We start from the raw sequence: 26,616 nt of genomic DNA on the forward strand, positions 1-26,616 counted from the left end.
ACTGTGGGAGCAGCTCAAAATGCATGTTCTGTAATCAGTAATTTCTGATTATTGTAAGATGTTACAATGTGGGAAGACACAACGGGGAAGTGAAAATAAAACCGAAATATAGCTCTAGATGATAAAATCTAGGATGAAGGCCAACCATAAAAGAGAGCGTTTGAAAGCAGAAGTGTTATGTGGTCTGTGTTTGCAGTTCCCTCTTGCTCTCACGTTAACAGAGCATCGGTTATTTTTGAGGATCTTATATTCTCCAGGGTTTAAAAGTGTGAAGATGAATTTGCACGGACTGAGTTAGACAGGAAAGCTGTATGCGTTATTTATTCCGCCCGTGAAGGGCCGCATTAGAAAGCTGGGCATCTTGAGGGGAGCTGCGGTGCACATGCGCAGCAGGGGGACAGTTTCCATAGCGCTGCTAAGACCCGCTGAGTGAGTTGATTCTTCAACTTCTGACTCACGTCCTTCGCTGACAAACACCTAAGGGCACCGAACGATTTTACCCATGTTTACCTCTGATTTTTTTAATTGTTCCGCGTTCTCCTGCCGGTCTGTGTTTGTTCATTATGTAAATTGTACTTTTTGAAGCACCTGCCGGCTGACTGACTGATCATGGCATATCAAGCGGTGGAAATCTGCGTTTTTATTTGAACAGGAGCGTGTATATTTATTTATTTTTAACCTAATGGTCGCTGTGTTTCACCGGAAAAAGTAAGTCATTCTTCGTACGATTAAAACTTTGCACACACCTGTTATCCTATAGGTTATTGTTGACTTCATTGTTTATTTTAAACCGTGGACTGTGAGTGAATAAAGCAGAAAACCTTTAACTAAGCGTTAGCTCGAGTGTTTAGTTGTTAAGGAAAAGAGAGACAACAAAACCAACAGCCAGAGAGGTTTATTCCCCTTTCTACTCTGCAGCTAGCGTTACATTTTTACATTTAGCGTTACATAATTATTGATTACTTTTTAACGGTAAAAAGCACTAAAATCGTTTATTTTTTTTACTGATTTGTAGTTAATATGGTGAACTGAGCATGTACCAGGCATAAGGCCAAGGGCAAAACATGTGATTACAAGGCTTTTCTCACAGAGGAAGGGATGTTGCACTTTGTGTGACTCTTTTACCCTGAATCAGTTTTCTGTAAGCTATGTGGCAATATCCTCCTTATTTATATGCAGTGTTGCCTTTGTCATGTCTGAAGATGAATAGGACCTTCAACCACCCTTATCATTGTAGACACGTTGCCAAGTTATTGGTTACACAAAAACCCAGCAATAAATCCCATCCTCATGAAGGTTACCATGTTCTGTTTTTTTGTTGTTGTTTTTTTGAAACTGGTTAGAAAGTATTTGTTAAGTCTATTTATAGCAATGAAGCTAGACTAAAACTACACCTTGCTAAAACTAATGCAGTCTGAGTCTGGGTCCATGAGAGAGTGAGCAGCCACTATCATTATGCTCAACTCATTTTCCTAACTCATTTCCCCTGCAAATGTGGCCACACACTCTGCTGGAGCTAGACCTGCGTTTAGCGATGTGTGGATGGATTTTCAAAGATGCCTGGAGGACACACTCTACAGACTTTGTCTATTGTCTCCTTGTACTGTCTAGATGAACTGCTTCAGTCATAGGCTGAGACGCACATCTCCCGTGCAGGGCAGCAGCAGCAGGAATGAGCTGGTCACCTCCAAACCTCCCAGGATGAACGGATGGTCGTGGCCGCCTCAAGCCTTCCAAGTGGTCGGCTGGTTGGTGTACAGCTACCTCGCCATAGTCAACTTTGGCATCTACATCCCTCTTCTGCCTCTGCCGTGGAACCATGTGCTCTATTCTGTATCCTTATCACACAGCTGCAACTTTGCTGTCATTGTAGCTGACTGTTGAGTGTGCAGCAGTGGGTCTTTCAGATTTGAATATGGAGCAACCATTAGCCTCTGCTACAGTTTTGTTTCGACTGCTGGTTATAAGACAAGGATTGTGTTGTGTGTTCTTTCTGTATGGGCTCCAGTCACACCAGACGTGACTCTGTCTCTGCTTCTGTGGTCTCTATTAAGCCCAAAAGACATAATCACTGGTGTTTTTGTCACATGTTGAATGCTGCATGATGTCAACACACTAGTTTCTTTAACTGAAGCTTCACTCAGCTGTAAAGACAGTTGATTTCTTCAGACCCGACTTTATTTCTCACACAAAAGATCCACTTGTGCGCAACAGTTTGCAGCTTCTTGTACATATACTACTCTGCATTTTATTGCACATTTTACACATATTTGTAGTTTTAAAGTATGTTTTTCTAATATTAGTGCTATTTTCCTTGACTCCTCCTGTGTACAGCTTACAGGCATAACATTTATTGTACACTTTTTCACCCATATTGTGGCTGTAACTATAGACCCAGCAGATGCCAGTGTCAGGGCCAAACAGAGCTACTCCAGGCCAATGCCACTTTTTGACCACACAAAGCAACGACATGTCATCCAGGATCTACACTGCTATCTATGTGACGTCAAGGTGTATGTATCCAAAGCTGTAATGTTTTAATGTGATTTCACTAGAAATATAATTTGGCAATTTTGGCAAAAAGCTGTATTTTAATGGTGTTAATCTTCATTGATTTTCATGTAGTGGCCCCAAAGTTAAACACTGTGGCATTTGCAACAAGTGTGTGGAAGACTTTGATCACCACTGCAAATGGCTGAACACCTGTGTGGGTGGCAGAAACTACTGGTAAGAACGTTTTGGATGATTTCTGGATCTGACCGTGTGAAATGTGGCATGCTACTGTATAAAAATTAACATCATGGTTTGTGTGCTGCCTTCAGGTACTTCTTTGTGGCACTGTCCTCTGCTACACTAGGTGTCTTCCTTCTCGTCGTTGTCATCTTGTTCATCTTCATTCAGCATTACCTGGACCCAAACAGTCTGCGGACCGCTCCACAGTTTAGTAGTGAGTCACCACAATCTTTAACTTTCTTTATCTGACTGAATAGAAACAGCTTTGCAAATATTTTTGTCATTTGCATCATCACATGGAAACCTGTGTATGTGTGTTTGCACAGGTATACTGGGGAATGGGACCTGGCTGGTGTTTTTACCATTAGCACCCATAAAGACTACTTCGGCTGGTCTCATTATATTAGCCTTCGTCACAGTCATGCTGAGCATCACCTGCCTGCTGCTGCTCTGTCATCTGCTGGGTTTTCACTTTTACCTATGTGAGTCACAATCTCCAAAGCAGACTTTTCATTTGGCTCTTTCTCCCCATTCATTAGTTCTCCTAATTTCCCTGTGGTGTTTGTTCTCCACTTGTCTATACAGTTTATAAAGGCATAAGCACATTTGATTATGTAAAGATGCAGCGTCAAAAAGAAGCTAGAAACCGAGACATTGAGGCAGAAAAAGCTAATGATGCCAAAACCCATAACAAGGCCCCACAGGTGAGACTTGACGTTTGCCTCTCACTGTCAATCACTCGTTCCTGCCACAATCTCAGTAACAATAAAAACATATTTTCTCCTTTACAGAACCAAGAGAGCTCAATTGACTGTGAGCCGGCGTTATCACAGAGTTCAAGGTAAAACGGATTTCTTACAGTTCTTGTTAAACTACTGCTAACGCTACTTTTGTAGAGAAGGATATTAAAGCTCACTCTGGTTTTCCGCAGTACCTGCAAATTTGACAATAACGGCCCACTCAGCAGCCGACTTTCAGAGTCCATATGCACAGAGGTAAGCATGTCTTCTTACAGTATATCTCCTTTTGAATGATTTTTACATGCACTAAATAGGTGATATTATATTGCATGAAAATTTTGTTTTTAATCTAGATGGAAAACTTGAAGAAATCAGCAGGAAAGCAGAATAGCTTTAATTATGGCACAGAAACTCCAGAAGAGAACACAGAAAGTACGTATTTGATTGCACTTACACCTTTTTCTGTGTACATCTCATTTGCAAAGACAGAGGAGCAGAAATATTAGAAATGCCTTACAAGATAATACAAACAGTATCTACAGTATTTTTATAAATGAAGTTTATAAATATAAAATATATATATATATGACTCCATATATATATATATAAGTTTTATAGTATTTATAATGGAACTGTTGTACTGTATTTTAGTGTAGGGGGGTTTCTATTTTCAACTGTGAAAGTGTGCATACAACATCTGTTAGATACAGATTAAGGGCCTTTTGTTAGTGAAGCGTATTAATACAGATTCAAAAGAAGATTAGCTCATGCAGTCTGTAAATAACACTTTTCTTGTTTCCTGTGTGTAAAAGGGGAAATGTCTGTGAGTGACATCAAAAGCTGGAAGCCTGATGCTGATGAAGAGGCTCAGTGGCCCAGCGTGAAGTCTGCTGACAGTGTTCCTGGAGTGCAGGACCCTCTGGGCAGCTCAGTTATGACTCCAGACAATACTTAGCTGTGACTGATGTCTGCATGACGGCGCATCAGTATATGTTGCTTTCAGGAACTATCAAGAAACTATGCTTCATGAAACCAAGCCACGAGAACATGGACCTATTGTTGACATGGACTGAGGACATTTTGAGGACAGCACCGTTTGATACACAACACGGAAGAGTTTTTTTCGTCTATTGGGCATTTTGTATGCAGACTGAATAACTGTGGACCTGTTATTGTGTTTTGTTTCGTTTTTATCTACACTATGTGTTTTTATGACAGCTGAATTATTTAAAGCATTGTTTTCCAGCGCCAAATCCAGGTTAGCCCCTGTTCAACTACCCTGAGTCAGATACAGTGTGTGTATTTTGGCATCTCCCTGAAAATTTGAAACACGATACTGGAGGTTACTGATCATATTCTAAGCCAGATGGGTATCAAGCACTGTACATCATGTCATTTTATTTCAAGACCAAAGAGACCAAAACCTCACATACTTTGTCTAACTGAACGTAGGGGGAGCAGACGCTAGCTTTTTTAATTAACTGTTGATTTCACAAAGCCAGCAGTGTTTTGTGCCTGTTTTTAGCTAAATTTGATAGTAAAGAATATGAATACACAATATTTGCTCCGTTATTTTTTTTCTTCTTTAGGTACTTGACCACAAAGCGGCACAAAAGAAACACCATCTCCAGAATAGGTATCCCCCAGTTGGATTTGGCACAAAATATGAACACTCATTCATCATCTACAGCTTTGAAAGTTTGCTTATAGCTGAGACGCATGTTAAATTAAAGACTGAAATTCATGGAGCTGGGGGATACGTGTCTATTTTAGAGGGAAAGCTCACAAATTTCTACTTACTGCATCAGTCACCCGACTTGTGAGTGGAGCTACTCTTAAATGAATCAACATTAGGCTCTGCAGTACTTAAGCTCCACAGCACCTGGATGCTTTTATGCTCACAGCTACTGAGCAAGATGTTTTTAAGGGCCTGGGTAGTGACCTGATTTTTGGTGGTATAACAAAGAGAACTAATCTGTTGCTGAAACTTCCAGTAATAAGGTAGGATATACAGTATATTTTTTTATATTCTTTTATGTGGCATGTCTATTCAAATTCTTCATTGACAATTTTTCTTTACTTATTCTTTTTACAGACTCCTCAGATGGTTCCTACTGTGGCCTCCATATGATTCTAGCCAGCTCTCTCTGAGGAAGCTTTCTCAGTGAGTAATCTCACTAAGCCTCTCTGTGTTTCATGAGGAACATTCAAATTTCATATTGTACTTTTAAAAAATAAATTACATATCTATTTTATTCAAGAGTTTGACATATGGATTGCAGCAGAGAATTCAGGTGTTTTCTGTGTGTTCTTGGAGTAATTGTGCGTATGTAGGCCATTATTTATTTTCACCACTAGAGGGCTGTGGAAACTGGGTGGCTTGTGTTTTTTAAGTTGGTTGGATAAACCCAGGGATCTGGGTGTTTGAGTGGATTTTTGAGTACTCACTTCCTTCACAGTCACCTCTGTTTATTCTGGAGAGGACAGCCTGTGATGTGCCAATCTGCTTCTTTTAGCCAGTCTCCTCCTTCTACATCGACTTTATTCTCGTCGGTGAGAACTCTACACTTGTGGAGTAATTTCTTATAATGACTTGAATTAAATGTTTCCAAAACTCTTATAATATTGTAGATGACAGGGGCTTGATGGGACTTTTTCACAGCAGCTATGTTGACTTCACAAAGTAGGAAAAGCACAAGTGTTACTACTCACATTAACAATAGGTCTGCTCTGTTCCCTGTCATGGTTTTGGTTTCCAAATTAAGCCATGACAGTGAGTCAGCATACACAACACCAAGACAGTGAAAGTGAATCAGCTAATGGATTTCAACCATCATTAATTGTATTATTTACACCTATGCTTTACCCCTTTGTTACCAGGTGACGTGTGGTGTATTCTTTTGTAGGGAGGGTTTTGGTCTGCTACATGATTGATTGCCATTTTTGCTCTGTCTATCTACTGCTTTTTGTAAATAATAAAGTTTTATCCTTTTGATAATTGTTGTTCCGTCTAAAAGGCAAATTGTGTGGGAGTAACACCAAAAACTTGAATCATTACTCAGTGAAGTTTATCGGTATGAGCTGACAAAATAAGATCATTAATCCATGTTACACTTACACAACTAAACAAGTTGTTTATAAATGGTAATGCTTCCCCCATCTATTTATTATGCACCATGAAAGGTTAAATGTCTATGAGAGACGCCGACTGCTGGAGGCCTGAGTCGGAGGAAGAGCCTCAGAGAAATGATATACAGCTCTCATAAACTATTTATGAAATTCCCCTCATTAAACTGAGTCTCATGACTGTACATCTATGGTTTATTTCTTATTAACTATGCTATAGTTTAATAGATAAAGAACATTTTTTTCAGTCCAGTGGACGTTTTCTAATAAAAGACTAGGTTGTTGTGTTTTGTTCCTTTTCACCAATAGTTTATGGCTTTATGGTAAATGGTGATTTCACAAATGTGGCAAAGAAACTGTTCAACTGCTCAATTTGAAGATAGTGAAGCAACTAAACATGTTTCCTCTAGGTGTGTGTGTGTGTGTGTGTGTGTGTGTGTGTGTGTGTGTGTGTTTTCAATATAACCTACTATTAGCCACACAGTGGCGCAGTTGAAGCAGCTTGAGCAGGAATATTATGTCATCAAGTGATTACCCTCAGTCCAGGCTGCTGTCATCACGATGAACTCTGTCACTGTTCTGAGCCCTTTCTTTTGCTCATGTTTGCATGCATGTTTTTACCACTTTCCCCTATCTTTGAATTGTGTATCTGAGAACATGCCACTACTGTATCATTTGAACATTGAGCAGAGCTATGGTGTTACATAATGTCCATCTATGTCCAGCCATTAGGCTCCCACTGGTTGTGTAACACATAAGTGTGCTGGACATCAGAGGAGCCCGAGTCAGAGGACAGACCTCTGTAGATATACATCCTTTCTGAGAGGATGTTTGCTTATTTGTTTTGAATTTCTCATCTAATTTAATATAAACACTCTAGCCACTTCCCTCTGGCCAATCACAGTCCAACGCACCAACAACCTCAAGACAGCCTGGATCAGGCTGAACTCAGATAGATATTCATTTTCCGTTCTGGTTGTTTGTGAATGGAGCTGTGCAGATCTTTCATATAGAAACCATCCACGTTCTTTGTTTACATCCTCCACCTCCGCCTCTCACAGCGCCAAACGATGCTCCGAGCTCACACCGCTTGTTTACCAGCGCCCCACTGAGCACTGAAACTCCATCACAGCCTTCAAAAACGAGGCAAGAAGAAAACAGCTCGTCGCGCTCGGCGGCAGCCAATCAGCGGCCTGGTTTCTCTTCAGCATCTCGCAGGGACTGAGCCATCGGGCAGACTTGAGCTCAGGCAGCAGCGGGGAGGAAGGAGACTTCAAGGCTGCTCGACGCGCAATTATGGTTTTGTGAAATTTACAAGGAGGTGGAGGATTTCGTCACCAGGTGATTAAAGCTGAATTTGGCTTCATTACTTTATTAGCAGAAGCTACCATTGTCTCATGGTAGATCTACATGTTTTCACATTATGCAAACAATTAAGAATTTGATGACTTTATGCCAGCCTACATACATTCAACTGATTCCTGAAGGTGCTTGTTGTTCAGGTTTCAAGTCTCTGCATGCTTCCTTAATGCTGATTTTGCAATAAGAGATGCCCTTTGACATATAAAGACGTGTTGCAGCATGCTTTGCCAATAATTGAATAGAATCGAAAGGGGTTTGCCTATAATGTCATGTCCTGGAATTGGCAGACATGCATTAGGAGCTGACAATAACAAACTGATCACGTGGACTCTGTGTGAATGTATCTAGCATTTACAAGTTTATGTAACACACTTCGCTCAAGAGTCACACTGAGACAATCTGGTTTAACCGGGAGCTGCACAGTAACATAAACACGAGCCTTTTCTCCTCTGTTTATCTTTTAAATGCGGGCTCAATGAGAGCCAGAGTGAAGGCTTCTCCATTAAGCACCATTACTGGTTAAAGAGAATGATTGACAATGCATTTGGCCTGTGGCTGCAGCCTTTGTGCCAAGCTGTTGGGTTATATGGAGGTAGTTACATAATTATACATGAAAAAAAAGTGTGCCTCTTTTATTAGCTTCCTGATGCTCTGAGCAGCAACTCCTTATTTAAGATATGACGGGTTTTACAAAAAAAGAAAAAAAAAACAGACTAATGAGGCATATGTAGGGATGGAGTACAACATGTTCTGGACAGAAATATAAATAAGTATGATGTCATCTGAGAAGTGTTGATTGGTTAATTGCAAATTAACAGCCTACTGTTTAAAATTACATCGGATTCCGTTGTGACACTGATCAGTACCAGTAGGAAAAGTAATTAATGTATTATGATGTAAATAAAAATAAAAAAAAGGGGGGGGGGGCACAAAAAGACTCTTCACCTCTCCCATAAGGAAGGTAATATGTTTATTTTCTCTCAGCAAGGCTCTGTAGCAGAGTCCTCCCTAGGTTTAATTAGGTATGCATGAGAAGAAGTGTTTGTCCCAGATTCCCTGTTCTAGGTTTCATTGCACTGGTCCAAGAGCCTTTGGTTCCTGTCATAAACAATTAACCTCAGTGTGTAAATTATCCCATTTTGTTTGTGGTGATGGCTCAAATTCAGGTCAGGTTTACAAAATAAAAGTATTGCTTTTGGGCAAAATGAAGTGTTGTAGTCTGATGCCTTTTTTTTTTTTTTTAACTACACAAAGCTGAGGGGGAAAATTATTTTTTCATGTTGGCCTTAACATTAGGGAATAATTGCAACTATGCGTTTCATTGTTTCTCATTTTGGTGTTTAGACATTAGATGGTGTTTCCAGGACATTACAAGGACTGAGTTCTATTATTAATTAATTAAGTGAGACATTACACAACACAGTCTGCCTTCCAAAAATGTTTTAACCAGACTCTACCCGAAGCTAATTTGCTGTTGGCTGAACAGGCCTTTCTCCATCTGAGCCATGTCAGGGACACTGTGTATGGCATCATCTATTCTTCTCAAATGGGGGGTTGCATAAGGACCCCCACGCTTTCTTTACGCTGCCTTATACCTCTATTTGGCTTGCTGCTGCTGCCAACAATAACTGCTGTAGCTTGTTTCAAACATCTTGTTTTTCTATGCACAATGCTTGCCAAGATCTTTGACTCATAGAGCAGTTAAAGAGTTTAGGGAGGTGAGGACTGACAGAGACAGCATGCTGGTGACCTCAGACCCGGGCTGCAGCATACTGATGTCATGCCCTCTCTCCCTGTATCTTTGGGGTTGAGGACAGTGGCCAAACTGGGAAATGGTTAAGAGGTTGTATTTAGTGGTGTCAGGTGGTACAGCGCTGAGTCAATGTTAAAGGTTACAGCTAGCATTGTTCTATATTTTTGTTATTGTTATGAGAAGAACAAAACCTATATGATGTGTTTGTCCATCTCCCTCGATGCTCTCCAACTTTCATCACACTGCCTGTGGCGCTCAAAGCCCATTCATTCCTACTAAAGATGTACATTTTTTCAAAATGTATAGTTTCATTTGTAAAAAAAAGAAAAAAAAAAAAGAAAGAAAAATAAAAGGTGCTTTCCTAAAACAGCTGGGCATTGTAGTTTTTAGCAAATATTACTCATGCATGAGTAAATGGGGCATTTGTTGGGAGCCGTAAGAGTAATACAGCCTTGGCACAATAGAGTATTTACTAGTCATATGTATACATTTTCACATTTTGCCTTCATTAGGTAGTTAACAGTGGAAATGCAGATGGGAAACATGGGTAGAGAGAGGCAACCCACTAAAACAGCATAAGTACAACTGACTGAAAATCAACCACAGTCCTTGTTAGAAGTCGTAATAGTTTAATACGCCAATGACGACAGAGGTTAATGGCACAGAGGAATAATCTACACCAGGTTCATTGGTGATTCTTGTCATGGGATTTTTTGACAGTAAGAAGAATTTTGAATATTGCCATAGCCTTGTCTTTTAAAGATGGCTCTTTGTTGATTTACACTCTTCAGTAGTGCTCGTCCCATTAATTAGTCTACAGTACGCAGCGTGGCAGTAAGCTGGCAGACACGATGTACTACATTAGATACAGATCAGTCCTGAGCAGACTGGAGGGTTTCACCGTTGCAATGATGCTCGTGCTTTATGTTGACGATTGACCTACAGTCACATTTCGGAGCAGCTGCCTGGCAACGATACCGATCTAGATCAAAAGCAGATGGGATCTCTGCATGCCCACTCACCGTGATGGCATGATAGAGGAGGCTACTGTTCAACGCTCTCCTCTCTCTCATCAGACAACATGGCCATCATTTTGTGAGTTAAACACCATCTGCCAAACCAACACTTAAACACAAAATGTTGTTTTTTTTGGTGTTTCGGCGTGCGTGTTGTCCACTGGCTGATCTCCTCCCTTGAGAATGAATAGAATGTTCCATCCATGGCGGCGTATTGTTGCTATGAATAGATCCAGTTCAAAATGGGTCAATTTATAGTTAAAGCACTCATCTGTGCAGTGTATTGCCAGAAGGCGATTGTATGTAAGCATGCTGTCATCCAGTCACAGATTTGTCTCTGGAGATCTGCCCTTAACCAAATGGCTTCTTGTGTGAATGTGGCAAATTGGGGCAGAAAAAACACACAACAGCACAAAACTGTTCTAAAATGATAGTTTTTGTCTAATAATTGTTAGAATCAAAGCATATATAACTTTGAATTACATATAAATCACTTGTTAAATCTTACAATGTTTCAGCCGGCATTTCAGTATGTATACTTAGACAAATATACTGGGCCAAAAGATATCTTCTCCAAACTCTATAATTAAAAAAAAGGCCTGTCAGAGCACTACACTTTATTTTAATCTCAGTATGTGTTCTATTTCAGGCCACTGAACTCAGCACAGTGTTAATGACCTCCTCTCTTATGTATTGATGTGATTGAGGAAGCTTGTTGTACTGAGGACTTAGACACTTGAAACAGACTAACTGACTGACTATAAATTGGAGGAGGATGAAGAAAAGGTTCCTTTGTTTCACATAGATTTTACTGCTGTGATTGACACACAAAGGAAAAAACACACCGTGTAGTTTGTCTACTTCTGAAAGGATGTTTGAAGAACGGTGGAACCTCAGTGTGGGCATCACAGGAAGCCACTGTGATGCCAAACCTACATCACATGAACACACAGCAGATTTGAATGTATCCCTACTGTGATACACATTTTACTTCTTGCATCCCACTGTAAATCTGCCGACAACAAATAAGTACATTTCCATCATATACTCATTAAACTTGTAGGATGAACCATTTAATTAAAAAAAATAAAACTAAGGTGTATTATGATCTAAAGAGAGTGATGTGATTATATTAGTTTAATAGAAAGACATTTTCCAAGAAGGCTGGATATTGGCAATGATCTAGCAAATCAATTGAATTTCAATTTCAGATATGATTTGTTTTGATTAATTTTATTTGACTCAATTCTGGAATTACATCACGTAAATACTAAAATTGAATAAATATAAAAGTGTTTTTAAGAATTTATGCGAGAAACTAGAACTTATTTCACAAGAACCTTTTCTTTTAATATGAAACAGCTGAAATCACAAGTTACTGGCTAAATTGTCAACACATTTCTCTGTTCTGGACCTAAACAGTGAACCAAGGAAATTAAAACTATAATTTATAACAAGTAATCACAGCCTTCCTGTAACATGTACTGCAAATGTGAACATATTCATTGTGGAAAGGCACAGATATAAATATTGATCTTGAGACTCAACATAATATCATTTAACTTAAAATTGTGATCAATCAGCAAATCGTTCCGTTTGACCTAGCCCTGTCCCCCTAAGTATGACCTCGTTGTAATGGCTGCCTAGTGTATGAAATACATTTTAAATAATGTTTCAGGCTGAAAATTTCTTTTGGTTGTAAGTATGAGTTATGAGAGCGTTTTCATCGCTGGATAGATTTAGATTTTCCATTACAAACGACCCCCCCCCCTAACACATGATAGATACAGCTTCAGCAACCTGTTACTCCATCTCGATTGTCTTGGCCCGAGTACTCGATGACATATGACTACAGAAACTCCTGCCATCAATAGTGGCACTCTGCGATGTCACCATGCGTGTATGTGTGAAGACATGGGCATGGGTCAGACAGAGAAGCCACTAGCACTGGACAATGGGTTCCCAGTGTGCGTAGCTATGAATGCCATTATTCATACAGATTAATAATCTCCCCTTTTTTTTGTCCTAAGAATTGACATCCTGATTATAATGGCTTTATGCAGTGTCAATCTTGGAACTTTTGTACCCATTTAAGTGTCGACTGTACTCAGGAAGGTCACATTTGTGGTTGCTTGCCACAGGGTCGTGGAAATAAAACCCTTCACTTTTACATGGTGCCATTGGGGGTGAGTGAAAGAACTTAATTGCTGACTTGAGGGACTCGCTTGAAACTGTACTAGCTGGAGCAGACGGTAAAGTCCGTGGGGATACGGCATCTCTCTCTGCTTTGCATCTTTGTATCTGTTTTAACAGCAGCGAATAGAACGACTGGCAAATAGTTTTAGAGACTTTGTTGGGGTGTACTTTGCCATGGCAGCACACGTCCTCTAACAGTGCTGAGCTGAGTATGGGAACAGCTGAAAGGTGAGCAGAGAACCATCACTTGCTACAAACATAGAAAATGATCTTAATAGAAATAGAAGAAGGCTTTTTCTTGCTTTTTTTTTGTATGACAGTAATTTGATTTTCCTGCTTCTTCCCAAATCAACATGGACTAAAGTAACTTCTTCAAGTTCAAGTGTGAGGCTGTGTCGAGAAGGTGCTATCCAGTTGCTCTGCACACACTGATGCAAATCTGGATAATGATGTGTTTAGAGAGGAATCCCTGTACTCAGAGTGAATGAAATCATCCGAAGCAAAATAATACGGTAGTAATAATCTTTATTTTTAGAGCACTTTTCTAAACCCACGTTACAAAGTGCTTCACACAAGGCAACAACTTCAAAACAAGCAGATCATCAAAAGAGAGAAGTGAAGGCAAACAAACACAGCCTTAAAGGATGTGTCACAACAAAGAGTAACTTACATGCACACGCTATCTGGAGGTAATTTGGTGTTAATGATGATTGAGGGGATTTTGATCTTGATCCTTTTGAAGTTGTGGTCGTTATTCACCCCATTCTGACGAGTTTCCTTAAATCTCTGTGTCTGCTTGTGTGTGCCAGACTGGATTAGACATGATCTCATTATTAATTGTGTTTATATTGGAGTGTGATTAAAGAGTGAAGAGTACAAGTGGCATATTGTACTTTTTTTTATAGTGATGCTTTATTTTAATTTGTTTTGATTTTATTATTTTCTGTCTTCCTTCTTCTTTCTTGCACTCACATGTGTACAGACACCTCCTCTCACATCGTTCACCCGCGTTCTCATCTTGTCCCACAGCACAAAGAGAAATCAAAAGTCGGCTAATCCAAGCACTGCGCAGAGGGAACCAAATTCCTGCACAAGCATGGCAGACCAGAGGTAAGTTTTAGAAGTCATCTACAAAACAAGAGCCTTCACCTCACATTTTGCGCGTTAGTTCAAATACCCATCTGCTCTCTTGGTTCTTGATTTGTGTGCCTTTTGAATTCCACAGAGATCTATTTATACCCTTCACCGCAGTGCCAGAACACATAACACATCTGCCCATTCACAGGCAGTGTGAGCGCAGAAACACACCTCTGGAGGGTCTAATGTTGCTTGTAACATAGATTAGCTTGCAAAATAAAGGGACAACTAGAGACAAATTTGCAAGCTGTGTCTTGACCCTAAAGCATGATGGACTGTTTAATTTCTTTAGCAGTGTTTGTCTGCTGCAAGTCTTGCAGAGGGTAAGATCAGATATATTTCTGCTGAAAACCCTCTCTTCCTTCCTGGCGCACATACCGTGACTAAATGTCTTTTTTGTTTTGAATCTGTTGATTTTCCTTCTTTTAGGCAGCCAATAGTCATTCAGCCCCAGTAACTGTTCCTCTCAAATCAAATGTTATTTTACAGGCCTCTTGTATTCTGAATATTCAGACATGTGATTTAAAGGAGTAGGTTCAGTGAATGTGCTACATTTTCCATTATATTACCTGAATAAATGGTCAGATGACACTGTAACTTTTTTTTTTTTCCCTTCTCAGAGACAACATAGATGACTTTAAAGTCCAGACAGCCAAGCATCCCAACATGGGCTCGGCACCTTTACGGCCGCACAGTGAACAGTCTAAAGACCGAGCGTCCAAAAGGCTTTCGTCTGAGTCTAATGGGACCAGCGAAGGAGGTGTGGGTTCGTCCACACCAGTGGAGGTGACCGCTTTGGAAGAGTCATTTCGGCGCTTCGCCATCCACGGTGACACTCGCGCTACAGGCAAGGACCTGCACGGCAAGAACTGGTCCAAACTCTGCAAGGACTGCGGTGTGATTGACGGCAAGAGCATCACCCTCACCGACGTGGACATCGTCTTCAGCAAAGTCAAGTAAGAAATGCACCAAATGTGTTGCTCTCTAAAGACTAAATATTGTGAAATCATTTTCAGCCTATGTGGGGTTTTTTTCCCCCTTTCGTTAATCTGTCAACATCTGAGCTCTCAGCTATGATCTTGCAACCGGCGTGCCACAACAAGACTGTCCTGTTTTAACACATAGTGTTCCAGTACTGTTGACTACAGGTTTAGTCACTGAGATCAGCACGCGCAAAAGGTCACCAACATGGAGCATTGTGGTGGCAAAGAGCTGGAGATGAGAACTGGCTCAGGACTGCACTGTTGGTATGAATGAAAAAGGCTGCTTATATTCTGTTTCATTAGCGTCCATAGGATCAAATCAATGGCATTGTCAAGAAAAACGGGCAGAGGGAAGGAGCAATGAAAACTGGCTGAATGTTGCATTGTGGGCTGCTGCTATGGAACACCATGTTTTTTGGGCAATACTGACTCTTCTTTCTTCTGTTGAGTTAGCTTAGGTGAAACTGTCCATGAGAAACAGCAGCCAGAGCAAGAGGCCAGGGTGTCTCATCCTGTATCTCCCTCAGGCCGCACTGATTTATCCGTAACTGCTTGATTTAAGTGAGGTAGAGTCTAATAATAAGCTGTGACCTCAATATTATTTCACCAAAGGAGGAAAACCTTTCATCGGTACAGCTGTGCTTATGTTTACCAAGTGTACTGAGTCTGCAGACCTTTTTGTGCTGATAACACATTGACAGATGATGTGTAGATATCTTCCACATCACATTGGATATTAGCATTGTTATAGTATTGCTCACATAGAGTAAGGTTCACACAGTTCTTCCCTGAGTGCCACATAATAAAAAGATGGTGCAAGAAAGGACAGGGCTTTCACAATGCAAGTTTGCGCATAGTTAGTTTGGAGATCTTCATTCATACACAAAGCAGACGTTTTTTTTTTTTATCCTGGTTGAATGATGTGAATAAAAAATGATTCTGCTAGACAGCACCAGAATAGAAGAGTATGGCTGGAAGCCACTCATCATGTCTTGCTACAGGAGGGAAGAGGTTGCTTGAAAATCTCACACTGATTTAGTGGATTTTCCATCTTCTGCTGATGTGTAACCGAAGTTCAACCTCAGTCATTTTGTGTACACACGTCTATACAAGAGATTCCAAAAATGGTTTTTAGTGTTAATTTTCTGTTTGAAAGTTTTTGTTCCTTCCCTGTGTTTAGGAAAGATAAAATATATATTTTTTAAAAAATGTCTTTCCACAAAACTAGGATTAACTACTTAATGACTTCTACTACCAACAAACAGTCAAGGATAAACTAAAACGGTTTTGTATTCTAATTTTTTATTTCTTGCATACCAAGAAGAAACATGCATGGGTTTTCCATTTCCAGAACTCACAAAAACATGTTACAGGAGACACAAACATGGAGTGGCAGGATTCAGTCCTGAGTTACAGCCTATCAAAAGACACACACATGGCTTCAGATGCTAGAGACTGAAACTGACTCTCATATTTGACCAGGATTACTCATGCATGTTTATACTAAAGCAGAAAACGAGCTACAGTAGTAGTCCTTTCATGATTGGTATTATTTTTGTGCTTAAGATGGACATGACATTCTCTGCTGAAAGATGATAAACAACTTGGGCAAGACAGTGCCCTTACGGTCTTGCAGGTTTTCTAGCATTTCTAGATAAACATCTAAATACATCATTATTTCAGCACTTCTTACAGCAAACTGGACAAATGTATTTACATTTGTGAAGCCAAAGAAGTATCCTTGTTTTTTGGACTTTGAGTCACCCACATCAACACCTTCACAGTTGGCATGGCAATGGGTGTTCGTGTTTACTGCTCAACATTTTTCTTGGCATGACAAGTGAAGCTGGCTGTGGGATTTAAGCTTGTTTACATCGCGCTCTATTGGTGAGCAATATTTAGAAATGTGCAAACAATATGGTGCAACCGCTTTAGACATTTAAGTAAAAAAGCATGTTCCCTGTCTTTTCACACATGCTTTTAGTCGTGAATCTGTGCAGTGTTGTAAACACATTAGGTCCTTGGTGGGTGTTTGGCCTATCGTTTGCAGGCGTTGTCGTCTGAGGCTTACAGGTTCTAATCAGGGTCCCAGATAGACCAGCATGCATTGTGAACCAGCCTCACAGAGGAGGATAGTACAGTAAAATCTGAACAAAGTGTGTGGTGTGTGTACACTTCAGAGGATAAAAAGAGGTAGGCTAGAGGGTGGGGGAAGGGCTTGTTTTCATGTAGTTTCTGACTCCGGGCAAGACTGAGCCAGGGAGGGCTGTCATGCCAGAGATGCAGATCTCCACTTTCCTTTTAATCAGTGTCAAAACTCCTTGCTTGCACACGAAAAATTAAACATCCTAATGAGCACTGGCTAATGACAGCATGGCTGAATAAACCCTTATTTATTGTGGGTATGGAGGTCTGCTGCACCTCTGCTGTGCTGTCTGCTCGAAGCCAGAACACCAGAGCTTAAACTATGGATGAGGTTCAAATCTGGCGTGGACTAATTAGTTACTAGCATGATCTTATGGTGGCTTCATTTTCTAGGCTTTGGTTGAATTTCCTCATCACTGAACATGATGTAGGCGTTGTAGGCGATACAGGAGCATTTTTTTTTATATGGATCATGTAATACAGATGGTTGAACTATGTAAATAAACAGCGGGTCAGCTACTGCAGTATTCCATGCTAAGATAACGTTCCACTTGCCCCCTAACCTTTGTCCTTTTTAACCTCATCACAGTCTCCTCTGATTCACTGTTTACACAGGAAAGTTACACAGGTTAACCATTTGTATACTTTGGAGAATTTAATAGCTCAGTATGGAGAGATCTGCAAAGGACTCACAGCTATCTGCCTTGGACAGACACAGCAGCTGGAAGTCCAGCTTCCCCTCTGACAATAGACAGCATGGAACAGGCACAGAGGAATGGAGCTCTCATATGTTCAACACTGATGGATTGCCCAAACAAAAGCAGTCACTGGATGAGTCAAATTAATAATAAACCCAAACGTCCCTGTTTACTGTAGCTTGTTGCTATGACAGCAGGTTGCCTGGGGAGACTGCAGGGTTTATAGGCTGTTGTTTAGGTGATTTATCACCACAGCAATGGCTGTTTGTGTTTGTGTTACTATGCACTTTTAACATGGAAGTGAAACAAATGGCTGGTTAGACAACTAGAGCACTCTCAGAAGGAGAATGATTGATGATGATGATGATCTGTGGCATGGTGTTATCAGTGGTTACAACAATTTGAGCTTACAAAGGAGAACGCAGTGCTTCACAACACACTTCCAGGCACTTAGCTGGACTCAGCAGGTCTACTTGTGTCTATTAGACAGCTGAAATGAAAAAAACATGGGGGCTCTGGGCCCTGAGCACTGCAGCTGAACTATACAGCTGAATACAATATGATCCATAATATGAAGAGACAGTCACATATACAGCCCACAGCTGTGTATCCAAGTCTGTGGAGTTGCTCGGACGACAGTTAAGTACTGAGACACACTGGGAGACGAGACCCAAACAGTAAAAGTTTTCTCATTGTTTATCTCAGCAGGATACCATCTCCATGCTGTCTTACATCTGCCATGCTAAAGTGATCACACATGGCTGTGTCTACACTACTGTCTGTTCTCGTTTTATGCTTTCAAACTGTACCGAGAGGCTGTAGAAAAGCCCTGCTGATAAAGCAAACCTAAATACAGCATTTTTGTCCCTGGAGGCTCAGTTGAGCAGATGTCTTTTTGGGTGTGTTATCCCATATTTAAGATCCTTTTCCATCTACATTTCAGGAAGAAATCCTCTCGCACCATCACATTTGACGAGTTCAAGGTTGCACTAGGAGAGCTGGCCAGGAAGAAATACAAAGAGAAGACTGGAGAGGAAGCCGAGGCCGAGGTCTTCAAGCTGATCGAAGGGAAGGCACCTGTAATTGCTGGAGTTACGGTAAGACTCAAAACATGAATAATGCTGATGTCATGTCCATTTTACCAGCTATAACGGAATAAACTGAAATGTTTTGCAAACATCCTCACAGAGAGCCGTGGCTTCCCCGACAGTGAGCCGCCTTACAGACACCACCAAGTTTACGGGGTCACACAAGGAGCGTTTTGACACCACCGGCCGCGGGAAGGGTAAGGCGGGACGAGTAGACATAGTTGACACTTCCGGATACGTCTCGGGATACAAACATCAAGGGTCATATGAAAAGAAAGTCACTAAACCCACCGTGGGAAAACCCATGTGAGAGTGAAGATCAGGAAATAAACATTTGATCAATTACTAGGATAATTTTCTATTAAAAAAAAAGAAAACAGAAAAGAAGAGTACTCAATGAAAGCACAAAAGAATAGGATTGCATTATATTTTTCCCAACCATCTATTTTCTGTGTGTGTGTGAGAGAGAGATGTTTTTGAGTTCCTCTCTTTGTCAGGTGTGAGAACTGGAAAACTGTTTACATCTATTTTTACAAAGTCATCACCAGCTGGTACATTCCTATCTGATAGCAAATTACTGCCAAACACTGAAGAGAACAAATGAGAACTTTTATGCTATGAATATTGCAGCTTTGTTGTTATGATAGGGGCTTATAATATTTATTAAGCACAATGAACACAACATGCCAAGAAAAAAAAAAGTGGGGCAGCGGTTTGACGAATTAACAACATTGCACTTTTTAAATGGAAATGTTTCTATTCCCATATTTAGCTGAAGAAATGAATTCTTAATTCGTATTGCAGAGTTTCGGTGTTAATTGGCTCTCATTTTTGACATAAATATTAATTCAATCTTGTGTTAATTGTTTGTCTGTCATCTCCACTTGTCAGCCGTTGTTAAGTCTGTATAAAATCTGCTGTTCATTTTTTATTTTCAAAAGCTCACACTGTCATCTGAATATTTTGCCTTTAGCTCAAACCAAGAAAGATATTCTAAGAATTTTGTCAACTTGGTTTAATTTTTTTTTTTTTTGTTAGTTGTCGGACTGAACATTTTTGACCTTTGCCATATCTGTCTGCTTCTGTGAATATGAAAAACAAAAGTCCTAGCATGCAAGTCTTTTAAAATGGCCTGCTTATGACGCTTAAATAAACATTTATTTAATAGGACTTTCCTATTACATCTTACACTGCCTCACAAACCATTTTGCCAACATGCATTTTGAATATTAAATTGGTGAATTTAGCTGAAGGAAGCTCCAACCACAGTAGATGAGCTCAGTTGTACAAGATTGTATTTTTAACATTTTACTTAAATTGTTACTTCCTCATCAGATTTCTTACAGTACTTCTAATATATTTGTGGTAAGATTGTGTATATTCTAAAACGTTATAGCCACCTGGCTTAATTTATGACACTGGCTTCGTATGTTTTTATTTCTTCCTGTATTGCTGTACTTTGTGCATGTTGTGTATATTGCATTTGATTCAGAAGCATATAGATGACTGTAGGAGTTTGTCATATCGTATCTGAACTGCTGTGCCTGCTGTGAGGACAGACTACTGGACTGACTTAATTATTTTCTTGCTAAAAATATATTAAGTGATGAAACTGTAGGATCATGATAAAATCTTGTATTGCTTGAAATCAATGTGTATCAACTTGTACATGTACAAAGTCAGCTACCCTATAATGCTATTATACTTGTCTATTGATAAAGATTTAGAGTACCTTTTATGTGTGGTACTGTCATCCAAGGCACAAATTCAACTAAATACAAAAGCAGGGATTTACTGTTGTATCCTGACATACTGCATACTGTATGAGAAAAAGGGAAAATTGCAAGTAATATACTTTTGTAGAACAATATTTTTTCAACATAGTGACAGTGTTTTTTTCACCACACTTGTCACACACTACCCGTAGTCTCAGCTGATGAAGAATCACGCATTGAGTGCGAACCTAGCAGCTATCAGTGCGTTAGTTTTTGTCTGCTGCAGTAGCTTGGGTGTAATCTGTTTCCTGTGCTTAATGCCAAATACTGTGCACCTTTTAATGTGGAGGAACAATATTGTCTTTATTTTATTTTTTTCAAATAACTTTTAATGTACTATTGTGCTCCGGTGCATGCAGCGTGTTTTTGTTCTTGTTCTTTAGACCTCTTAATGTGTGTTCATGATTTGTAGTGCTTTATTGAAAATAAAAAATAAAAATAAAAAAAACACCCCAGAACCTTTGCTGAGCAGGTTATGGGGTGCAAGTCAAAATATAATGTTTTATATTCTTATGGCTTTTTCAGCAACACTGTGAAACTCCCTGCCAGTAGCACCAGCCAGTGACCTGTAACAGTCACATAAAAATAAAAGCTGCATTCAGTTTATGTAGGATCCACATTCTAACCTGGCTTGCCAGGTCTTGCATTAGTGTCTGTGAAACGAAAATGTGTTGGTGTGTGTGTGTGTGTCTGTAGCTCTCCAGCCCTAAGGCAGAGGTATAAATAAAGTCACATTGCAGCTGGAATCTAGATGCATTCATTCCACTACAGCGTACAAAGCAGATGGAGACACAAATGGCCTAAAATAAAATAAATAAAAAAGGGGAAAAACAGCCAAGAGAGACAGAATCTTGCCACTGATCCAGGAAATAAATTATGACCTATCAACATTTCCCCCCCCCATAAAATGATCTGTCAATATAACAGCCGTGTCACACACTTATACACAGCCTTACTTGAATGAATTGCCTTTCCCGATCATTGTTTACACTGAGCTAACACAGTCTATACATATTTTTTTAAATAATGAACATTTATCAAAGGGGCTGGGAACTTCATACCCACAAAAACAATGTACCTTGCAGTGATATAAATAAAGTATGTCTTTAAATGCTGGGGCTCATGCAGTGACTGCAATGCTAATATGACATTCTGCATAGTCTTGTTTTGATATTTTCATACCGATGCGCATGTCCTCATTCAAAATCTTCATTAATGCTCCCCACTTCCCTTCAGCTCAGCTAGCAAACACTCGTTGGTAGCCACCAGGGACCTGCAGCACGTACACAGACACATTCAAATCACATAAGCAACCAACGGAGCAGCAACTGATTTAGACATGAGCGGCAACGCTCAGATATGAGCATCCTCTTACCTGTGGCTTTCTTGCAGCATATTTGATAAATCCTTGACTTTCTCAGCCTCCCGCACTTTCTCCCTCAGCCCCTCGATCTCTTTCCTCAGCTCCTCCACTTCCGTCTGAGCCTCTACAGATGTGCAAGTATGAGAGTATAGTGTAAGGAAAGCAGCAAAATGTTCATTCATATATATCCCACTGGCATTTACACCCACCTTTAATCTGAGTAATAGGTGAACTTTTCATCATAGACTTGAGATACTGTCGTTCTAATTTGATGAGCTGTTTCTGTAGAGCGACATTCTCCTCCAAGACAATCCTCAGCTGCTCATTTAATTTGCCCTACGATGGAGTAAAGACAATAAAGACTCCATCCTTATCAAAGCTTTTAAGGCCTCCTGAAGTTAAATATTTTTCGAGTGCTGAATCCACTCACAACTGCACTGCGAGTTTCCTCCAGCTGAGCAGAGAGGTTACGAACTTCAGTTTTGTGCTCTTCCTCTCGTGCAGCCGCTTGAAAGCTCAGTGCATCAGCTTCTCGTCTTAAGTTCCTGACCTCAGCCTCCCGGCTGGAAATATCATTCTCCATCATAGAGAGGATCTGGACCGCCTGAGCTAGAGCCAAAAATAGAAATGATGAGAAGATATTCATTATCTCAGGCTCCTGTAATCGGAGATCACATTCCCCAAACCAACCTCCAACTCACACAGGAAGTTGTTGTTATGATGCAAAGATTTCTCTCCCGTCCAGTGTTTGTCCACGAGATTGAGAAGCATCTCCAGGGGTTTCCTGTAACTACCCTGGGGGGCGAATTCAGAGAAACTGGAAGTTGATATCAGAAGAGAAACAACCTCAAATATGAATTGTACAAGTAGGGAGAAGGAACAATTTATGATTCAGTGCACAAATTAGTAAGAAGACTGAATTAACTCCCAACCCTTTTTTTCATTTCTGCTTGCTGCTGCAGGCTGGAGCCCCCTCCTGTCTTATTGAAGCTGGAGTACGTCAGTCTTGGAGGATGTAAAATGGGGTTAGAAGAGTCAGACAGATTCAAACCAGGACGATGAGGACTGGGAGGCCGGATGTTAATAAATGAAGAATTATGATGGTGACTTTGATCTGAAAATAATGTTGAAAACACACATTCAACAACATACCAAGAAAGCGAAATTTGGTATTTGCAGATATGTATAACTTCTGACATGGGATCTTTTTGAGTGCAGACTTCAGCTCCTACCAGGATTGGGGGTGAAATGTCCCTTGGCTGCATGTCTGGTTTGTTTGGGGAAGTCCTTTAGTTTTCCAGGCACTGCTCTGCGTCTCTCTACATAGGGGCCAAAGGACACCTTTGGTCTTTCAGACACTTTTAATGAGGTAGAGCCTTTTTTATGAGATGGATCCTTCATGTGTGCCACATTGGACTCTGCATTATCTGGTAAATTATAAATAACACAATAAAACACTGACATTAATTGACACTGGATAGTCGGACTGGCTTCTGTCTCCACCCAGTGGTGGTTTTACACATTGTCAGCAACTGAAAAGACAACAGAGGCTTCAACTGTAAACCATTTGAAGAAAAAATTGTTTTCTCTAATGTTCAGCCATCTCTGATAACTTAAAATACAGAATATAGAAATACAGAGTTTATTTACAATTACAAAAATGCAGATTTTTGATAAATTGTTCATGGATTGTGATTTCTTTGCTCCACATAAAGCTAGAACTAGAGCAGAGAAAATGACCATACAGCCATAACGTTTTGTTTCTATGGTGTTAACAGTTACAGTCTCTGTCCTCCTAATAAACCACAAACATACACACAAATCTCTGCAACTTTGACTGACTCCAAATAGAGAGCTGAAAAAACTTACCATATTTTGTGGGGGGATACCTGAGGATGGATTTAGCCATTTCCTATAAAAACAAAAACAAAAAACAGACCATACACTATATGTATATATAGATATATAATTAAAATGTGCTTCTGGTGATATTGTTTCACCTGCAGTGAGATAAAATCACCTGTTTTGGAGTAGAACTTCTCTGTTCTGTAAAATCTTTTGATTCTTTCTCTCTCGGGTCTTTGACAGAAGATGGTTTGAAATTAATAATTAACAGAAGTACAAAAGCAAAATATACATTCAGTCTGTTTCGTTTTGAGCTGAGAATTAGTTGTTGGACTTTGACGTCTCACCTTCTGCCTCCTCATGAACAGGTTCGGAGATGGTTTCACTTTGGTCTCCATGATTCATCGCCACAAAATTCAGTACGACATCATCAGTGTCAGTCATGAGAGAGAGACGCTTGGTTAAGCGGCCAACTAAGGCCAGTCTCTGATCACTGCTTCTGGGAACCACAAGCAAGACCCATCAAGGTTACAGCACTTCTTTTTCCATTTAATGCCTCTACATTGGTTCCTGTGTGGCTGCTTTCACCAAAATTCAATAGAAAGGTCACTCTCTTAACTTTCTAAATCTTAGTGATGTTCAGTGTAGTGGGAAAATAGCTTAACTATTCAAAACATTCAAAGGTTTCTTTATCCTTCTCCACTGACAAAATCAGTTTCAGTGCATTTTCCATGTATTCCTATACCTATTCCCATACCTGTGTCAAATATAATTTCAGCTGAAACTCATTTACATGAAGCATTTGATAGTCAGCATACCTTTGGTGTTCAACCTGATTTAGACAGGAGCTCTTCTGCTGAGGTAGAAGGTCAGAGGAAAACTGCATTATAGCAGCTTTGCGCTCAGTGTCTCTGACAGGACAGCTATCTGGAGAGCAATGGAGGACACTTAATACCCAAAACTTGTCTAAAAGGAGCACAATCTGGGTGAAACAGCTGTATCTCACCAAGTTTGCGTAGGTTGGGCATGGCATGCACCAGATAAGGGCGGTAGTTTGGGTCATTTTTGGTCAGAGGGTTAAGTCTGAGGTCTAGCTCTCTCAAAGCCAACAGCTCATACAGCACTTTCACCTCTTCAAGGGAAGGTATGGAGTTATAGTACAGGATCAGCCTCTCCAGCATTTTCAAGTGCTGCACCCCCTGGGAAGAAACCATTGAAGTTTAAGCAGGGGTTAGGCAAAAAGTTTCATTTAATTCATTCCTAACAATGTCACCGATTGTCCCCCCCCCAACTACAAAAGTTTGAGAAATGCTTGTAGGGATGAGTGTGTAGTGTAAGAATGGGACAGGTCACACCATTTAGACTTTCATTTGGGGTAAATACAAATAAAATGAGACAAGACATGTAGAATTTTTTCCACTTTCCATAGAAAAAGGTCTTTGATCTTAATATTTTACTGTGTAACATCATTTAGCCTCAATAAAAAGCTTGAACAAGCTGATACAAAATAAACTGCCAGACAAGACAACATGCTTGTTAGTGGGGGGTGACGTTATCTATGTTTCAAACGTACCTCAACAGAGACGAGTGCATTACAGGAGAGATCCAGAGACTTCAGACGGACAAAGTTGGTCAGTGCGTTTCCCAGATGTCTAATCTTCTCCTCATACGTTCCCGGGAGGCTCAGTGAGCGGACATCAGCTGTTTAAGAAGTGTAATATATGAATAAATAAGATCACACTTAAATAAGATTACATTGCATCACCTTGATTATGGTGCTTTGGTTTGCACCAGGTGACAGTTACTGCTACGTTAGCTGTCGTTAGCTTAGCTACCGGCAAAAAGCTACAATTTACTCTTTTTACTCTACTCAATTTACTCTTAATGTTTGCTACCATTTGTTCCTTCATAATGTTTTTATTAGCATGAAATAAAGTTACCGAGAGAGGGATGTTTTAATTGTAATCTGTCCCGTATCCATTGCTCCGTTATGGTTGTCAAACACTCAGCCGCCATACTTTTCGAACTTTTGCTGCCTTCAGGAACTGTCGGGAAAAATATCTTCCTCTCGGCCGAGTGCATTACTGCCCCCTACTGTTTTAAAGATTACAAACCAGACATACAATTATTGTTAATCGCTTGTTAAAAAACAGCTAAAAAATTTTTTTTACTTACTTTATAACGGTTTGTTGGAAACAAGCGACCAATTATTGTTTATTCTTTATTTTCCAACATACTGTCATAAAACAAACATAACATTCTGTTACTGCTATATACTACTGACTAAAAATATACTAAAAACCTCATCGTGTGTATTTTAGTTCATTAAAGTATAGATTTGCGACGTGCATACACGTTCAAATTTATTTGTAGAACACTCACATGCAAAAGCAATTCAAAGTGATAAAAAAAATAGAAAGCAATACTCAAGCTATTCATAAGACATTTGTTCAATTTAAAACTCCTATTAATTATCTAACATAGAGGAATGAGACAGATGAATGAGACACAGGGACGAGGCCACAACAGTCAGTGTAGGTTACCTGCCATGACTGGCTATTTATTGGAGCATTGTGGACAAGTAAAATTGACATATAACAATTAAAAAAACAACAGGTTTGGCTTACCAGAGCCACAAGTATAACAAGCAGTCCCA

At 39.9% G+C, this 26,616-nt stretch overlaps 3 protein-coding genes across 6 annotated transcripts; 2 read left to right on the top strand and 1 right to left on the bottom strand.

The window, feature by feature from the left end:
- Positions 1-34: 34 nt before the first annotated feature.
- On the top strand, positions 35-6,471 carry zdhhc11 (zDHHC palmitoyltransferase 11). 2 transcript variants are annotated; one of them, XM_023403128.2, is made up of 11 exons: positions 35-708; positions 1,612-1,833; positions 2,335-2,513; positions 2,626-2,727; positions 2,823-2,947; positions 3,060-3,215; positions 3,319-3,437; positions 3,525-3,574; positions 3,665-3,728; positions 3,827-3,905; positions 4,286-6,471. In XM_023403128.2, the coding sequence occupies exons 2-11, from the start codon at positions 1,612-1,614 to the stop codon at positions 4,426-4,428; spliced, it is 1,239 nt and encodes a 412-aa protein (XP_023258896.1). In that variant the 5' UTR covers positions 35-708; the 3' UTR covers positions 4,429-6,471. The 2 variants fall into 2 exon arrangements, with proteins under 2 accessions (XP_023258896.1, XP_087029295.1); XM_087173169.1 differs by having other exon boundaries at positions 3,319-3,574.
- Positions 6,472-7,641: 1,170 nt separating this feature from the next.
- tppp (tubulin polymerization promoting protein) lies at positions 7,642-21,498 on the top strand. 3 transcript variants are annotated; one of them, XM_023403104.2, is made up of 5 exons: positions 7,642-7,940; positions 13,956-14,036; positions 14,684-15,019; positions 18,833-18,986; positions 19,078-21,498. In XM_023403104.2, the coding sequence occupies exons 2-5, from the start codon at positions 14,023-14,025 to the stop codon at positions 19,285-19,287; spliced, it is 714 nt and encodes a 237-aa protein (XP_023258872.1). In that variant the 5' UTR covers positions 7,642-7,940; positions 13,956-14,022; the 3' UTR covers positions 19,288-21,498. The 3 variants fall into 3 exon arrangements, with proteins under 3 accessions (XP_023258872.1, XP_087029296.1, XP_023258874.1); XM_087173170.1 differs by lacking the exon at positions 7,642-7,940 and adding an exon at positions 10,683-10,809; XM_023403106.2 differs by lacking the exon at positions 7,642-7,940 and adding an exon at positions 13,215-13,438.
- cep72 (centrosomal protein 72) lies at positions 21,494-26,002 on the bottom strand. The gene is made up of 14 exons (XM_023403102.2): positions 25,901-26,002; positions 25,534-25,661; positions 24,967-25,159; positions 24,779-24,887; positions 24,308-24,459; positions 24,136-24,194; positions 23,985-24,027; positions 23,348-23,542; positions 23,048-23,229; positions 22,817-22,910; positions 22,546-22,724; positions 22,325-22,451; positions 22,128-22,239; positions 21,494-22,025 (listed from the first exon to the last, which is right to left on the bottom strand). The coding sequence occupies exons 1-14, from the start codon at positions 25,974-25,976 to the stop codon at positions 21,965-21,967; spliced, it is 1,710 nt and encodes a 569-aa protein (XP_023258870.2). The 5' UTR covers positions 25,977-26,002; the 3' UTR covers positions 21,494-21,964.
- Between the last annotated feature and the right edge of the window lie 614 nt (positions 26,003-26,616).

This window comes from Seriola lalandi, unplaced genomic scaffold (genome assembly GCF_002814215.2).
Source record: "Seriola lalandi dorsalis isolate HSWRI2012SDOR001 ecotype SW California unplaced genomic scaffold, Sedor1 jcf7180002054062, whole genome shotgun sequence".
In the NCBI taxonomy this organism is placed as follows: Eukaryota; Metazoa; Chordata; class Actinopteri; order Carangiformes; family Carangidae; genus Seriola; species Seriola lalandi.

Bases quoted from the DNA above. Each gene is read 5' to 3' on its own strand.
- tppp (XM_087173170.1), top strand. The intron at 15,020-18,832 runs GTAAGAAATGCA...TCTACATTTCAG, and splicing joins ATCGTCTTCAGCAAAGTCAA to GAAGAAATCCTCTCGCACCA. The intron at 18,987-19,077 runs GTAAGACTCAAA...ACATCCTCACAG, and splicing joins CTGTAATTGCTGGAGTTACG to AGAGCCGTGGCTTCCCCGAC.
- zdhhc11 (XM_087173169.1), top strand. From the start codon at position 1,612: ATGAACTGCTTCAGTCATAGGCTGAGACGCACATCTCCCGTGCAGGGC. The intron at 2,948-3,059 runs GTGAGTCACCAC...GTGTTTGCACAG, and splicing joins GACCGCTCCACAGTTTAGTA to GTATACTGGGGAATGGGACC. The intron at 3,906-4,285 runs GTACGTATTTGA...TGTGTGTAAAAG, and splicing joins TCCAGAAGAGAACACAGAAA to GGGAAATGTCTGTGAGTGAC.
- cep72 (XM_023403102.2), bottom strand. From the start codon at position 25,976: ATGGCGGCTGAGTGTTTGACAACCATAACGGAGCAATGGATACGGGAC. The intron at 24,028-24,135 runs GTGATTTTATCT...TTGTTTTTATAG, and splicing joins GAAGTTCTACTCCAAAACAG to GAAATGGCTAAATCCATCCT. The intron at 22,911-23,047 runs GTTGGGAGTTAA...TTCGCCCCCCAG, and splicing joins AAGCAGAAATGAAAAAAAGG to GGTAGTTACAGGAAACCCCT.